The 17135-nt window shown below is 40.6% G+C and overlaps 1 protein-coding gene across 2 annotated transcripts in view; it reads left to right on the forward strand.

The window, feature by feature from the left end:
- Positions 1 to 17135, forward strand: part of GON4L (gon-4 like) — a 3426849-nt gene that overhangs the window by 2992593 nt on the left and 417121 nt on the right. For both annotated transcript variants that reach the window (XM_044080158.1, XM_044080159.1), the window contains one exon: positions 1720 to 1863. In XM_044080158.1, the coding sequence (XP_043936093.1) occupies positions 1720 to 1863 (144 nt within the window). The remainder of the gene's footprint in view (positions 1 to 1719; positions 1864 to 17135) is intronic.

The raw sequence follows: 17135 nt of genomic DNA on the forward strand, positions 1-17135 counted from the left end.
CAGTTTAGATCTTCTTAGGTTTAAATCTTTTTACTGTTACTCTTACGCTGTTTAGATTATTTACAGTACACCCATATTATACATAGGCATATTTTTGCAAGATGGCATAGGACATTATAGCTGTCTCCTTAAGATCACAATTGACTTCCTACTGAATCAACGCTCATAAGCACACTTTCCAGAGGGGGTAGCCTGTTTAGTTCATACCAAAAGGAAATAAGATTGGTGTGGGATGATTTCTTCTTTCTGCCTGGTATCCGGCTGGCATCTGTGGTAAGAGGATGAGATCAGCCTGTACCGGAGATAGCTAAAGTTTTGGAAGACAGACTGCGTAAACACCTGTGGCTAAATCTCTGTCTGTCAGGAATACTACTAGAGCAGTGATTCCATTAGTCGGACATCTGTTTCTGTGTTGCTTTATTAAACAGTTGGACTTTCCTTGCACAACTGTAATTTATGCAGTACACTAGAGTAGTCTGATTTTGCTTGTGCATCAAGTGGAGTTTCCATCGTTTCTCTCATCACCCTGCATCTCCAAAAAAAAAAAAAAAAAAAAAAGGAAGGATGCTGCCTTCGTTTTGTTCATTAACACATATCAAGTGGAAGGGCATTTTCCCTTTCATATGAGTTTTAAATTGAGAAAGTAATCAAGCTGACATTTTTCTCCAGGTGGTGCGCTTGTTCTCTGAAGATTAGAAGACTATTCCTAGATATTGTAATAAGCACTAACATCCCCGGTCCCAATCCTGCTGGCAAACACTTGTGTAGTGTAACTGCTGTTCAACATCTTCTGTTGTACGAGTACCTCACTTAACTGCAGTTTCACTTGGTACATATATGTTAGTATATAAACTTTTTGTACCATTATGTATATTGTACAAGAGCATACTGTAGTTGGCTAGTAAGTACAAGATCTGTTGCTAGAAGCAGACTAGATTAGAATTTTGAGTTGAAGAGCTGGTTTATAAAAAGCAGAATGGCGTGGATTCTGTGCATGCTAGTAGTGATATACAGGAAACATCACAATGATAGTGTTTTGCTGTAGCATTATCTACAGGTGTTTTAGCTTGTTGTGGCAAGTTGATGTAGTCCGTTGTATTATCTGTGAAAGAGTTCAGAACTGGTCACTAGCACTAATGATGATGATAATACAACTGCTATTACTTCTCTAGCCAACAGTAGTAGTAATGATGTGAAGTACAGTTTTTTTAATTGGAAATTATCTCATTTAGTTTAGTCTGTTATGGCTTTTGGGTGATATACTGTTCTTGAGTCCATATGCTTCCAATGAACAACGTATAGTCAGAATTTTTGCAGTAATTTATTAATTAGCAACTTGTCTGTGTCATAATTCTTCTTAATATGGATATTGAATAGTTGGGACAAATGGCGTCTGAATGTAACCTTACTTCATGTTATGCTTAGTTGCACTGAGTGTAAGTCAGTAATATGTGGCCCATATCAACCCTTCAGATATCTGTATATGTATTGTGAGCCTTAAGCCGATCTTCTGTTTTACATTTGGTGTATATACATCACTTGGATGACATTGTAAACTAATGCCAAGCAAACTTGTCCAGCCTCTATTGAATGTAGCCCACTTACATTATGCATGTTTGGGTGTTTTTTGGCATGCATGTTTAAGGCCACTAAGACTGTGCATCTAGACGTCACCATTTTTGTTTATAACCAGTTTTATGCTGACTATTTTCTTCCTAGCTGAAGACACAAGTGTGGCATTTGCTGAAAGGGCATCATCATCTTCAGGAAGAGTTTTCTTTGTTTTTCGATCAGCTTCGACCTCCAGCCAGTCGAATGGGAGATTTTGAGGTAGTGAGTTGGACAGAGGAGAAGGAGTATGAGGTAAAAGTATTGGTATTTAATTTGCTTTCTTCTTATTAATTTGGATTTTCCCTTTCCATTTAAACCAACCTTCTGACACTGTTGGACCAACCTGTTGTTCGTAGTTGTCCCTTTGTTCCCTCTCTGGATGAGACCTTTTTGGATTACCTGGACAGTTAGACTCCATGAATAGCATTTCTGCATGGTGCTACCATCATATCACCCTCTCCCCCACAGGCTTAAGCCTTCTCGAACAAGTAAACTGACAAACAAATAGAAGCTGCACACCCCATGTCCTGCTGATGAGGTATTTTCAGCCCCTTTTTGTAGGCCTGCTTATGTTTTTGCCCTGGTCTTCTCTAGAAGTCGTCACTGTAGTTGCCCAATAACACATCTTGTTGAAAGGAAGGTGAGCCAGTGATTGTCCATCCCTCATGCATACTAACCAGGTCCAAGTTGCCTGTTGTTCAGTTGGGCAGGCCATCTTACTGCACTTACAGACTTATAGTATTGTGCTAATTATAAAAGTTTTTAAGTTCATCAGCATTGTATGGCCAGCAGTTAGAATGTTCTTGTTTATTGTTTACTTTGTTTGGTGCAAGTGAGAAAATTAGACAACCTGCATTTAATTAATGAGAGCTGTCTGCATCTCAGGGCTGTTCATCAAAAGCTAGTAACAGGTTACCTGAAAATGTGAGAATTGCCAAGATGTCAGTAGCCTCAGTTTGTTTTATTTATTTATTTTGTGTGTGTGTGTGTGTGTGTGTGTGTGTGTGTGTGTGTGTGTCTGTGTCTGTGTCTGTGTCTGTCTGTCTGTACTAGAGGAACTTCGTAAATTGCTAATTTTCTTATTTTATTGGACCTGTCTGGTTACCTATTTCCATCCTTTTTCATTTTTTTTCTCCCAAGAATGGAGGCAAAAAAGCCATTGTGGAGAATATGCTATGATTTCAGTGCATGTACCAATGTTGTTTTTATTGTTAATAATGTTGATTATTACATCTTGTTTCAGAAAAGCTTGTAAAGTAGCTCCAACCTCACTGAGGGCTTCTGTTAACTCTATCTGTTAAAAATCTTATTTTGCAGGATCTGTGTTCCTTTGGTCCATGCATATACCTTATGTTTGGATTATGGCATAAACACAGCACCACATTCCACATACCTTTCTCATTAGTCACGCTGTCCAGATTTCTTTTTAGTCAAATCAGGAAATGCTTGGGTTGACTGTCAGAAGAAAATGTGTTGATATAAGTCTTCCAAATTTAGAAAGTTTGTAGTTGATCATCAGATACCAAAGAGAGGCCATCACTGTCTTTGTACTTTTGTGCAATGTTCCCCAGCTAGCAGTTTTGTTAGCATTATACAGTGCCAGTTGCTACTGACAGAGCAGCTCTTCCGCACCATCCTGTGCACCAATGAAACAGAAGACAGACAGAGGAAATAGCATATCGTTAAGGAGTATTTGGAGGGACATAAGTCCATTGGCACCCAGGTGCTGATCAGACTGGCTCGTGTAGAGGCTCCAAATATACTAGTAATCTTTAGGGCTGTCAGGCAGCAAGGTTTTCATTGTTGGAAGTGTTCTTTTCAAAAGAGGCAGTTTTGGACAACAACTCAGAATTTCCACCAGTATTTCACAAATTTTCCAACTTCTCTAAGTCTAGTTATTAGTTTCTTTGTTACTAGAGTTTATTTACTTTTGATTACAAGGACAAGCCCTGCCATGGGCCTACCATTTAGTTTCATGTTTCTCAAAATTGTGGATCCCCCTGCCAGTTTGAGTTGCTAGCCATTTGCCAGATGAACCCTGTAGATGGTGTCTGATTTGAGGGGAAACCTCTTTTGAAGTTTGATGTTGAATTTCCATGCAGTGGATGAAGAGAAACTTTTAAAGGTTTATGCTTACCAGTATATCTTTAGTGTGCTAGATAAAAATAGTGAAGCTGTTTATGATACATGTGAGAAGTGAAAATAAATTCTAAGAATGGATTTCTCTTCCCGGTGTCCTGCTTTCTTTTAGGTCGTAGTTGGGCAAACTTAGTGTAACATGACCATCGGGGACTCTTAGGAGTTACAGAAAAACATCAAGGGAGTAAAATATGCTTCTCTACCAGGCAACTGCTCTACATGAGATTGTCATACATTTATTTCTGCCTTCTCTAAGCCCTGTGGCTAATAGGGCACTAATCAGAAGTTGGCATTTTAAAAAAATTTTTGTGTCTGTGAAAGTAAAACTATCATCAAAAGAAACTGCTTATCAGGTGATCCAGGTTTTGAAAGCCTTCACGTACATCACACAGGCAGCATATTAGACCTGTTGTCAATGCCTTGGTGGTAATGACAGCCACCTGTGCCTCCTTTTCTTGCTTTCTTGTGGCTGAAGAGCGAGTTATAGCAACCTTACAATGCTTGATCCTCTAGAACTTTTGAAAACAAAATAATAACCCAAGAAAGTGTCCTTGGTTACATTTTAAAATGATTTGTACTTCAAACTTTTCACTTATGAAAAGCACTGTTTTAATAATCTTTCTGTGCCTTAGAATGTTGAGCATGCTGTGATCTCTACTGTCTTAGTTAATGTTTAGGAGGTTTTAATCTGTACACTCCTCTATGCGTCACCCATTTTTACTAAGCTATCTAAAAATAACCTCAGCAAACTGGAAATGTCCTACAATAACATCGCCAGATTTGCAACAGGAAACCCTTACAGAACCCACCATTGCATAAATCTTAAGCTGCTAGGATGGCTGGAACTACAAAACCTGATTAAATTCCATCAACTACACATTGCCCATAAAACTCTTTATAAACCTTCCAGTACTCCTATTCTATCTACCCTCATCACCCCATATACAAATCTGAAGTCCTTGCGTTCCTCACACAAACATCTTTTACACACCTCTAAACCTAACAACAATGCTGGGGATTCTCTCTTCTCCAATGCTGTCAGAAAAACCTGGAATCTTCTCCCCAGTGACCTTTTCTCTCTTCCCTCTCTATCACGCTTCAAAAACAGACTGAAACTTTACCTTAGAACACACTGGTTGTGCCCCTGTACTAAACCTGACTAGGCATCTATCCATCTGTTTAAACATAGCTCTGCCTATCCCAGACTACTCATGAACTGCTATATATTCCTTTTCGACTACAGACTCCCTCCAAAACTACACTGTGTCCAACCTCTGTAAATACTTTCTACTGAGGAATTTCTTTATTTTAATAGAATTAACCTGTCTTCTCTTTTGACTTTATTTCTTCTTTATATGTATTATGCCTGTATGTTGTATTGTATATGCATTCTTGCACTATAAGTATTTATTTTTTGTCCTCGTGGAATTTTCTGTTGTAGCCTGGAATATGTATTGTATATAATGAATGTTGCTATTTAGTCATTTTTCTGTTGTAACCTGGAATATGCATTGTATATAGTGAATGTTGCTATTTAGTAATTTTTTTTTGCTTGCTAAGTTTTTCAGGTATCTGTCTTGGAGCTTATCTCCCCGGGCCTCTACTGAAAATGGACATATATCCAGTTAGACTAGCCTGGTCAACAAATGTAAAATTAAAAATAATAAATAAATAAATGTAGTATGAAGTGCAAATTTAGGGAATAAAAATAGTTTCCACCCTAAACTAAACTTTGAAATTTTTGCTGAAATGTTTTTGAAGATGCACTCTGCTTTGTTAATGTCTTCAAACTTATTTAGTTGCCTGTCAGCTTAGCAGTATTACAACTGAATTAAAGGCACATAAATAAAAAAATAAAAGAACTGTAAATGTAAACATATTTTAAACGTGTAAGTTACAAACTGAGACCACTAATCCTCAAAAGTCAAGTCAGAAAGGTTAAGATCTTTTAAAATCATAGAGATCCAAGCTCAATGATCTTTGCTTTCCAATTGCTGTTGTTGAATTTGGTAACAATGAGTTCATACCTTTCAACTGTCCATAATTTTGCAGAATGTCCAGATTGTCTCATCTTTGGTGTGCTCCTCTTAAAATTCATGGTTTTCTGGAAAACTATTTGAGGATTGAAGTCACAAAATCATGACAGACATTTGAGTTTCAGACTTCATATCCTTCAGAAAATACAAACTAATGCAAAACCAATGCAAAACCTGTTGTTCTAGAAACTTGCTTGGTTTGTAAGAGCAATATTTAAAGTCTGTCCTATTTTTTTAGCCTTTGCCCCCCCCCCCCCCCCCGTTATTTTTAGCTTTGTACATATTTCTTGAGATAAGAGGTATGAATGAGGTTGGTACTGGATCAGGAGTAGGGAAACTTAGTTAAGAGAGGAAAGATGATCCTTTTCTTCAGAACCTGAATTTCTGTACTTTTTTATTTATTTTTTGGTAAAAGTTGTAGGTGGGCAGATCTAAGGATCATTTTCAGCTATTATTCTGGCAGAAGCCAAGTACAGCTATTCAGAAATTCAAGTTCAGGAATTACAGTTTTAGATGGTTACATTTATACAAGTCACAGTTATTCAGATGTGAGAGGTACTTGTGTGTTAAACACAATTAGTATCACACACAGTTTTGTCACAGCAGTGTACTTTTCCAGCCCACCTAAGAGTTAATTTCAGAAGATTGTTAGTAGCAGTTATAGCTGAGTGTATAAATGATTACTGTAATATCAATCAGTGTTCAGTGTTTTTGCTTGTAAGCCTGTGTTGAGATAGAACTATATTGAATTAGCTAGGCTTTCTGTCCATTGCCAATAAAGCATGTATCTGTAACGGAGGTTAACGGCTGAATACTTTTGAGTGTAAGAGTATAGTTATCTAAAGAGAATGACAAATCTTTCTATGAAATGATGGATTCTGCCCTCTCTTCATCATCAGTCCTCTACTAGATTCTTTCTTGCAGGTGCTTTGAAGTGTTGACAAGAACTGATGTTTAATTTAGAGTTTCACCTGTTCGCCCTTAGGAGGAAGACCACCTGTTCGCCCTTAGGAGGAAGACCAACAAGGCTTAGTTCAGCAGCTGAAACTTTTGAAATCTACTTTAGCTCTTCTTTTCTACCCATAACACTCAGTGTCTAAGACCCTTCTCCAAATATCTGTAGCAATGTGTTAGGTCACATTAATCAACAGCTCCAGTCTGCTTGTGATTTTGTGCTATTTTGGTAGGGATTTTTTTTTTATATTTCCTGTGAAAGGTTTTTAGTGACTCAGCATCACACACTTCCGCTTGTTTATTGGGGTGGGGGGACTTGTATTTCTGTGCTTTAGTGAAACAGTTGTAGTCGGGTCTTGGTTAACAATGATATTGTGCTGGTTTTTCATTTTTTTCCCAATTAAATGTTTAACTATTTTGGCAGGATGGGTAAAAAAACAGGACTCTGTCCTTCAAGAAATGTTAGATGCAGGGAGAAGATTCCAGTCCCAGGATAAGCAACACCGCAGCAGTTCTTTGAGGAGTTCTTAATTTGTGCGGCCTACAAACCCCTTGACACTGAAGGAAAGAGCAAATAGATTGGATTCTGAGAACTTCGTGCTACCCCTGCTACCAGGTCCTTTGCTAGCCCCCCCCCCCCCAGTTTATTCCGGGGATTCCCTTAAGAGAAAGTCAGGTGTAGATTGTAAAACTGTGCCATGGTGTTAAGAAATTTGAATATTTTCATATTGTTGATCAGAATGTGCAAGTTGCTGAGCAAAGCTAATGACCTTAAATTAGCCCCCTTGAAAAGAACCCATCAAGTTCAAAGTGCTGCTTCAGTCATTTATGAGCCAAACCTCCATACCCCATCCCTTTTTTTTCAACATCAGATCTGTTAGGCCTTTGTTGTTCCGGTTGGTATGCAAAATAATGTAGCATGCATGTTTTATTCAGCAGATACTGTCCCAGTTATCTTTTCCTCATAACATCTTATGCTTGAAAGCACCTTCCCTGCTCACTGTATTTGGTCTGAGTCCTGACCCTTCTCATGAGGGCATTTTGTGGCATTTGTGCCTAGAGTTCAGTAGCCTTGGCCATATGTTTTGAGCCATTGCTGATTTTGAAATGAATGTTGCCAGCTTCGCTGCATGAGCAGCCCCCTTCAATGATTGAAATAGTAGCCCAGGGACTTTATTTGTTGTTAGTGCCTCTCAAACCTCTCTTGCCCAGGGTAGAGGAATTGATGGGATCTCTGCAGCATGTACTTACAATGTCTGGATCTCAGTCTTCCTCCTTATTGAATTCTTCCCCTCTGAAGTCCAGAGACAAAGCTGTGTGCAAAAGGAAGCACTTGTGCTCAGCTAACCAGTATTCTGCCACTGACTGGATGACGACCAGGAGGCTGATTCTTCTAGCCTTGTGACTGATGTCTCCAAATTTAGGGAGATACTGGAGCTCATCCAGATGAAGGCTGAATGGCCTCAGGACACACCTGTCCATGTCAGAATACCTCCTTGCAGAGGCTTTCTAGTCCCTCAGGTCGTAATCTTAAGTGGTTCTTATGGATGTATAGGTAGCTAATCTGATCTCAGAAAATTCTTGGAAGTACCCCCAACATAAAGGCTTCCACTCCAAAGAAATAAGATAAAAATCCTCCATCTGCCATTAAAAACAAAATGAAAAAATCTTCTGTCTACCCAAGGGCTGTCTTAGTTTTCAGGGTCATTTGTCCCTTCAGCAGACTCTATGGCTAGCCATTGCACCTTACAGGGATATTCTGTCAAGACAATATCCCATCTAGGATTTCCAAAATGGTTGCACACTGATTAACAGTTGATTTTGAGCTTTCCATGTGTGAAAGCAGAAGCTGTTAACAAAAAGGGCCAGTGTAACTGTCTTTTTGGATAAAATTCAATCCCTGGCTGTTAATTACACTGCTTGGAAGCCAGCAAAGAAGAAGATTGGAGATTAAAGAATCTGAGATGAAATCTAACAGAAAAGGAGAAGAGAAAATTCTGACTGGAGAGAATCCTGCAGCTGTTCACCAAAACGCAGTTCAGGTTTCAGCTTTGGTACATGAGGTGGCTTTTAGTAATTTAGAGTAAAACATAAATCAAGCCCACTCAGAGGTGTTTAGAATAAACAAAACACTGAAAGACTATATAAACTCAAATAAAAAGCAGGAAAATAAAAGAAGCATTAGCTAGCTATTCAAATAAAGTGATAAACCTTCAAAATTTAGAAGTTGAAAGAAAAGGCTCAGCATTAGGCTTCTCAGAAATAGCCGTTTCAAAAAAATACTAACATTAGAAGAAGACCTGAGATTTTCTGTTGTACTGGAGAAGCTGGAAAGAACAGATTATATTACTTTTATGAAAGTACAAATAAGCAGCTGAACTGGAGTTCTATACCAAGTTTTAACTGAGAATGGCACATTGTGTGCATGCTCCAAATCTTATTAATATTTGTATAAAACATTTTATAATATAAATCGAATGCTATATTGTAAAGTAGTTTTGTGTAGTGTGCAGTCAGGGGTATTTTAAATGTGAGGGGGTGGTTATTTTCATCAACTGCCAAATGTGTTAAAAGTAAACAAGTACTTTTTCTTAGTTCTAGTTCTTAGTGTGCTCCACACTTCTGTAACAAACCTCCACTACATGTCAAGCAGAGTAGCACCCTTACCATTCCGAAGTAAAACCTAGGTAGTTGGATGGGCAGCCACAAGATGTTCATCGTGCATACAGCTGCAGTCATAACAGATGGGTTGTCCTGCCGTCAGGCGGGTCTTCGGTCGGCCGAATTCCAAAGTCTAGGTCCGGCATCGGATGTCGTCACTTCTTCCCTGACGTCAGTGCGGCAGGGGTATAAAAAAAACAGCCGACGCCATTTTCTTCGGTCTTTCTTGCCGGGCGGTGCCCGAAGCAGAAGCAGTTCGCAAGTGCCGGTCGGCCAGCTCCTGAGATTACAAAAATGTTTCAGCCGAAGTCTTCTTAAAAGCTAAGTACCCCGTTGGGGAAACTTTTCTTGCCTCAGACCGATGTCAGACAAAGTTAATAATTGCATTTCATGTGGGAAGCAAATACCGCATAAGGATTTCCATTCCTTCTGCATTCCTTGCTTAGGCCCAGACCACGACGTCTCGGCCTGTCGTTTTTGTGCTAGATTCAACAAACGCACTATTAAGCGTCGGGCGGAGTTCGCCCAACACTATTTCTGTAAAAAATTTAATTACATTATGTCGTCGGATACTCCGACTCCAGTTTTGAGTAAAAGACGCAAAGATAAGGACCGACACACGAGGTCCGCGACTTCTACCGACACCATGCTAAAGCCGGCTGCAGGTGCTCCGGTTCTCAGTGAGGCGCCTACGCAGCCCCTGAGTACCGATGACGCGTCTTTAGCAGTGTCTTCTGTGCCCGAGGACGCAGGCTGCTCGGCCCCAACCCCGACTACAGATGCCGACGCCACTCTTGGCGGGGAAACTCAGAGTTTAGACAGGCCTGCCACCTCTCAAGGTGTCTTCAGACCTTCCTCTTTTTCCATTAAAGCTTTCAAAAAATCTAAAGCAGCCATGAAAACTAAAAGACAAGCTCCACAGAGCCCCTCTCTAGGCCCCATGCCTAAAAAACAGATGCTCAAAATGACTGAGGATTTGATCACTTTTATCAGGGGTTCTCAACCCCCTCTCGGACAAAAGGCCCAGGATGGAGGAAGACTATCCTTCCTCAGACCAGGCCTCTATTACCTCAGAACATTCTGAGGACCAGGAATATTCATATTCCCCTTTTGAAGATTCTGATGCTGAGGAATCCATTCCCTCTGCTCCCCCCCCCCCCCCCGAGGACTATTCCTTTGGGGAAACCTTACATACCTTGAGGGAACACTTCCACTGGGAAGGCCAAGATTACTCGGATTCCAAGAAAAGGCTCAGGGATTTTCTCTTGCTTCCTCAGCACAGGCCTCTGGCTATCCCTCCTGTCTTGGACATACTAGATGATGTGTACACAGAGGCCAGCCTTAAACCAGATTCTTTGCCTCCAGCTCCTGTTAAACCTGACAGGTATTACCGGGTTCCTGATTCACACCAATTCCTATACAAAAGCCATGCTGCTGACCCAGAAACTATTTCACAGGGTCCCAAGGGAATTAAGGCCTCTACTGCCAAAAACCCATTACCGTCAGAGAGAGATTCCAGAGCTTTAGAAAGGTGGGGGAAAAAGGTATACACCTTGGCCACTTTAACCATGAGGGCATTAAACTGTCAGTTCCATATGTTAAAGTATCAACAGTTTTTGTTATCTCAGTTGAAAAGCAAAATGACACAACCCGAACAACCAGACTTGAAGGAGTTACAGGATTTGTTACATAGTGCAGAGCAAGTGGGTAAACATACCTTGCAATGTGGTTTTGATGCTTTAGAGACATCATGTAGAGCTGCTGTTACAGGGTCTGTCATACATAGACATGCTTGGCTCAAAGAGCAAACCTTACCAGATCATGTCAAAGCTAAATTACTAGATGCACCTCTTCAGAAAGATGTATTGTTTGGTGTTAAAGCTGAGGAGGTATTAAAGAAAATGGAGGAAAAGGCAAGATCAGTGCAAACAGTGAAAGATTTCCTACAGGTACAACCTCCACGTTTCAGCAGAAATTGGCCTTCAAAAAATTGGTCCTTTCCAGCCACGGACAGACCTCAAAGAGGTAGATACAGGCGCCCGAGGGGTAGAGCGCAAGCTCAAGGGTCATTCAGAGCTAGACAATGGCAAGCACCTACACCAAGAGGTGGAGAAGATAGATCACAGCCATTCAGAAAGCAGACACAATGACTTTCCCCTTTGCATGCCAAGCAAAGCTTTAATGGCAGCACCTTTAGGCGGAAAACTGGCATTATTTTCAAAAAATTGGCATATTGTCACAAAAGACAAATGGAACCTGGACATTATAGACAGGGGCTACAGATTCCACTTTCACACCCTTCCAAAAATGAGAGGCATGCCAAACCTGCCACAAAAACAAAGGGCAGAGGCACAAAAACAAATTTCAGCTCTCATGGACATGAAAGCTATTCAAGAGGTACCTGCACAAGAACAGGGTCAAGGTTTTTATTCCAGACTATTCCTGGTACCAAGGAAGGACAAAGATTGGAGACCTATTTTGGACCTATCCATCTTAAACGCATATTTACTCGTGCCAAAATTCAAGATGCTTACATTACAGCAGCTTCTTCCCATGCTGGGCAAGGAGTCTTGGCTGGTAACATTGGACCTCAAGGAGGCATACCTGCATGTCCCTATCAGACAAGATTGCAGAAGATAACTCAGATTTCTTGCAGGTTCAACCCATTATCAATTCTCTGCATTGCCCTTTGGCTTATCTGCTGCGCCCAGAGTGTTTACGAAATGCCTGGCATCAGTAATTGCCTTCTGCAGACTTCAAGGAATACAAATATACCCATATCTGGACGACTGACTGATCCAGGTGGACAGCAAGCACATACTTCTGAAACACCTGGCATTTGTAATAAAGTTGTTGAACTTTCTGGGATACACAGTCAACAAAAAGAAATCAAAACTAATACCCCCTCAAGCAATAATTTTCCTGGGTGCCAGCTTGAATACAAACACCCAGATGTCCTACCTCACGCCAGAGAAACAAGGGCAACTATCTCAATACTTCAGAAAAATGGCAACCTTCACCAGGCTGACTGCAAGGAAAATCCTGCAGGCTCTGGGATTCGTGGCATCTTGCATCCTGCTAATCCCATGTGCAAAGCTGCATATGAGGAAACCTCAATGGTACCTAAAAAACATATGGTCTCAACACAGCCACAGACTGGAAACAATTATACCACTCATTCCATGTCTTCAAAAGGAATTTTTGTGGTGGGCTCAAGCATGCCAAAGAAACATAGGTCTCCCCTTCTGCATACCTCAAGCAAATCAGATCATTACAACAGACGCCTCGGACTACGCCTGGGGGGCGCACATGACAGATCAGTGCATTCAGGGCAAATGGTCCCAAAAAGAAAAGCACCTACACATCAATCAAAAGGAAATGCTAGCAGTACAAAATGCTATTATGGCCTTCAAAGACCTACTGCATCCAGGCCAGCTATTGATAAGGACAGACAACACCGCAGTGATGTGGTACATAAACAAACAGGGAGGAACTCATTCATACCCCCTGTGCAGACTAGCCATGTCTCTTTGGAATACGGCTCTGGAATTACAAATCCAACTTCAAGCACAATTCCTGCCAGGCAAGGAAAACACGCTGGCAGACAACCTAAGCAGAAATATGACAGATCCACACGAATGGAAGTTGCATCCTCAGGTTTTCGCAAAGATAATCCAGGCATGGGGAAGGCCAGACATAGATCTTTGCTACCCACAGAAATTACCAACTGGAAAAATTTTGCTCAAGGACCTATCATCCACAGACATGGAAAGTGGACGCACTTTCTTTCAGTTGGACAACATTGACAGTTTATGCCTTTCCACCTCTTCCTCTGCTGGCCAAAGTTCTATTAAAGGCCAGAGCAGACAGGCCAAAGATGATTCTCATTGCTCCGGACTGGCCAAGACAACACTGGTACCCACTCCTGAGGAGCCTGACGCATTCCCCACCATGGATCCTGCCTCTAGTGCCTCTTCTGTTGACCCAGCACAACTTCAAAACTCTTCACAGTCAGCCGAAAACCCTCAATCTAGCCGCATGGAGGATTCCTTGATTTCCCAACAGACCCTCCTCTCCAAGGAGGTGCAGGATGTCATCTTGGAGGCCAGAAGGCCTTCTACTAGAAAAGCCTACTCCGCCAAATGGAAACGGTTTTGTGCCTGGAATCAGAAAAAGGGCCAGAATCCTTGGGTACTAAATTTGCCTCAAATATTACAGTACCTAGCTGAGATGTTAAACAGTGGACTTTCCTTCTCCTCCATCAAGATTCATGCTTCCGCCATTATTGCACATTACAACACTGATCCTCCTTTATTCTCACATCCTCTCTTAAGACAGTTCCTCAGAGGGGCTAAGAATATAAAACCCCCAAGGAAGCCACCAGTACCTGCTTGGGACCTCAACTTCATTTTAGAAAAACTGACCCTGCCTCCATTTGAGCCAGCTTCTTCAACAGATCTGCAATATTTATCATGGAAAACAGCCTTTCTTCTGGCCATCACCTCAGCACGCAGGGTTTCAGAACTTCAAGCCCTCATGGCTGTGCAACCTTTCATCATTTTCCATCAGGACAGAGTTTCCTTACGAACCAACCCTTCCTTTATGCCAAAGGTAGTATCCAGTGTAGCCGTAAATCAGACTATCCACTTTACCTACCTCTTATCCTAACCCACAAAACAAAGGGGAAAGACTACTACATTCCTTGGACATTCACAGACAACTTCATTATTATTTGGACAGGACAAAGCCATTCAGAAAATCAGAGCAACTTTTTGTGTCCTATGCTACAGGTGCTCAAGGAAAGGCTATTTCCAAACAGACAATCTCAAAATGGATAGCCCACTGCATATGCTTTTGTTACTCATTTCATGGTAAAACTGTACCTACAGGCATCAGATCTCACTCCACAAGGGCCACAGCTACCTCTGCAGCTTTCCTCAGGGGGGTTCCTACCAAGGATATTTTGGAAGCAGCCACTTGGAGTTCTGTACACACTTTCTCCAAGCACTATCACCTTCCACTATACTCTAAATCTAGAGCGGGCTTTGCCACAGCAGTCTTGCAGGGCATCCTTGCTCCTCCTAGTTCCACTTAGTGCCTGCCACCCCTTTTTTAGCTTTGGGATTCTACCCATCTTTTATGACTGCAGCTGTATGCACGATGAACATAGTGCAGTTTTGTACCTACCATAAATGTAGATGTTCGAGTGCTAATACAGCTGCAGTCCAGGTTTCCCTCCTTCCATCCCGTCTTGGGACAGGCCTTAAGACAAACACCTCCTCATACAACCTGATTGGGGTATTCTTTTATGGTGTATTTGCTTGCAAACTACTATTTTTTGATTATATTACATTGCATTATTACATAAGTTTATGTTTTGCCTTCCTTCTGGGGGCACCTGACATCTGGGGCAAGAAAAACCGAAGAAAATAAACTGAAGAAAATAGCGTTGGCTGGTTCTTTTATACCCCTGCCGCACTGACGTCAGGGAAGAAGCGACGACATCCGACGCCGGACCTAGACTTTGGAATTCGGCCGACCGAGGACCCGCCTGACGGCAGGACAACCCATCTGTTATGACTGCAGCGAACATCTACATTTATGGTAGGTACAAAACTGTACTTTCTCCCCAGTCTATCTTGTGTTGCCCACCTTGAAGCTCGAGAGAAATGTTGAGTAGAGATTTTGGCTAGGCTTGAAATGGTCCACAGACTAATTACCACATACTTAACTGTGACCCTTTGTAGGGCTTTATACTATAACAAGATAAAGCTAGACAAAAGCAAGTTTAAGTTAATGTAATGTGATCCCAGGCTGCTAATGTGGGGTTTGCGTGTGAAAGTGTACCTTTACATATTAATTTCCCATATTTTTACAAGGGTCGATACCCTTGGGATGAGCTGTGGATAGTTTTTTTTTTTTGGTAAGTAAAAAGGTTTGAAAAGTAAGACAAAATGAGGAAAAGCATGAGAAATGCTAAGTTTCTTGAATTTGCAAAGTTATTAGCTTGTTTTTTCCAATTTGCAAATTTTCTCAGTGGAAAACATGGTCTGCAACTGAAGGCAGTTGGCCAGGAGTTCTATACATTGTGTTCAAAGTGGAATGTTTAGATTCCTTCATGCATCTGCAAAGTTTTTAGCTGTTTTGCTTTTTTTTTTTCCTCTCATTGCTGACCGCTGTTATTTGGAGAGGATCTGTCCACTAGTGCAAACAATTAATCTTGAGAGTTCTCAACACTCTGATGAGAAATGAGCAAAATTTAAAGGAACAGTGATGAGCAGTTCACTGAAGATAAATAGTCTGAAATTGGGAGGAAGTGAATAAGAAATAGTAGCCTCCCCATCAGCCTTAATATTTTAATCCATTTAATAGAACAGTGCACAAATTGGTTTTATTTCAAGATAGCCAGTACACTTTTTTAGGTCCAGACATTTTTTGGAGGCATGCAAAATGTTTTTCATATCTGGGAGGGGAATAGCTATAAGGGAAGTGCAGACAACAGTTAATGTAAGAAAGAACACAGGTTGTAACATGCTCTTCAGCATGGGTGACCTTAATTTTAGATGTTTTAATGTCTGTAGGTACAGCTATCAGTTTGGGGCAATTGCTCAGATCTGATGGGTTAGATTTTATTTTTTGAATGTGTACTTTTTTTGTGTGTGCTTCTTCTAAGTAAATAGGGACTAGAGTACTCTGAAAATATATTTAGTTTTTGTTTGAAGGTTTTCATTAAAGCTGAAAGTTTTGAAATTGACATAGGCTCAAATAGAGATGAGAAGTAACTGTGAAAAAGATCAGCCTGACAAACAGTGTGCATGTCAGACAAAAGATGAAAATGCACATTGAAAATAACTGTCATGTATAATATGTAGGAGAAATAATTTTCTATCGTAATTGTTACTCTAACCATGTTATCTTGGAATGTAAGTGACCTTACAAATATAGATAAAAGGAAAGAGAGATTAATTATATTAATCATATTTTATTAACCAGAGAAGAAGTTGTGGGCTATAATTAATGGGTCTATATTATATCATCGAACGCTTAAAAAAGTGAACGCTGATTGATTGACCTGATTTAAGCAAAAGCTTACAATCTCGAACTGTCAGATCAGCAATTTTTTCCCAGGGAAAAAAATCACTGATCCAAAACACATACAACACAAGCACACCAAACAAAGAGAAATCCACACACATACATCTAAAATCTGATACCTAACCCTACACTAAACTATGCACACACAACTAACTTCCCTTAACCCTAACCCTAAGGTCCATCACTATCGCACACTCACCTCACCCGCTCCCTAACTCACTTAAATCCACCCTAACCCTCATGTCCACTCAATCGCACACACACCTAACCCGAGCCCTAACCCTAACTCACCTAAATCACCCTAACACTCACATCCACACAATCGCACACTTACCTGAATCCGACCGGTAACTTTCCACCATAACACTGAAAATACCGAAGCAACAGAAATGGACAACCAAATTCTTTCCCTAGGAAAAAATTCAAGTTTCTGCTGCTTCAATATTTTGCAGCTTCACGAAAATAAGTTCGATCAATCAGTGTTTGAGTATATAATATAGACCCTAATTAATAAATGGTTGAAGAAATATATTTGTGTAGAAAAAGGGTTGCAAGATAAGTGGAATAAGTTCATTCTGTACAATATCAGAATTCACAAAGGACTACTGTTGTCTCCTGAAAGCTTCCTCTCTTGTAATT

This window comes from Protopterus annectens, chromosome 8.part0 (assembly GCF_019279795.1).
Source record: "Protopterus annectens isolate FY-2018-M chromosome 8.part0, PAN1.0, whole genome shotgun sequence".
NCBI classification, from domain to species: Eukaryota; Metazoa; Chordata; order Ceratodontiformes; family Protopteridae; genus Protopterus; species Protopterus annectens.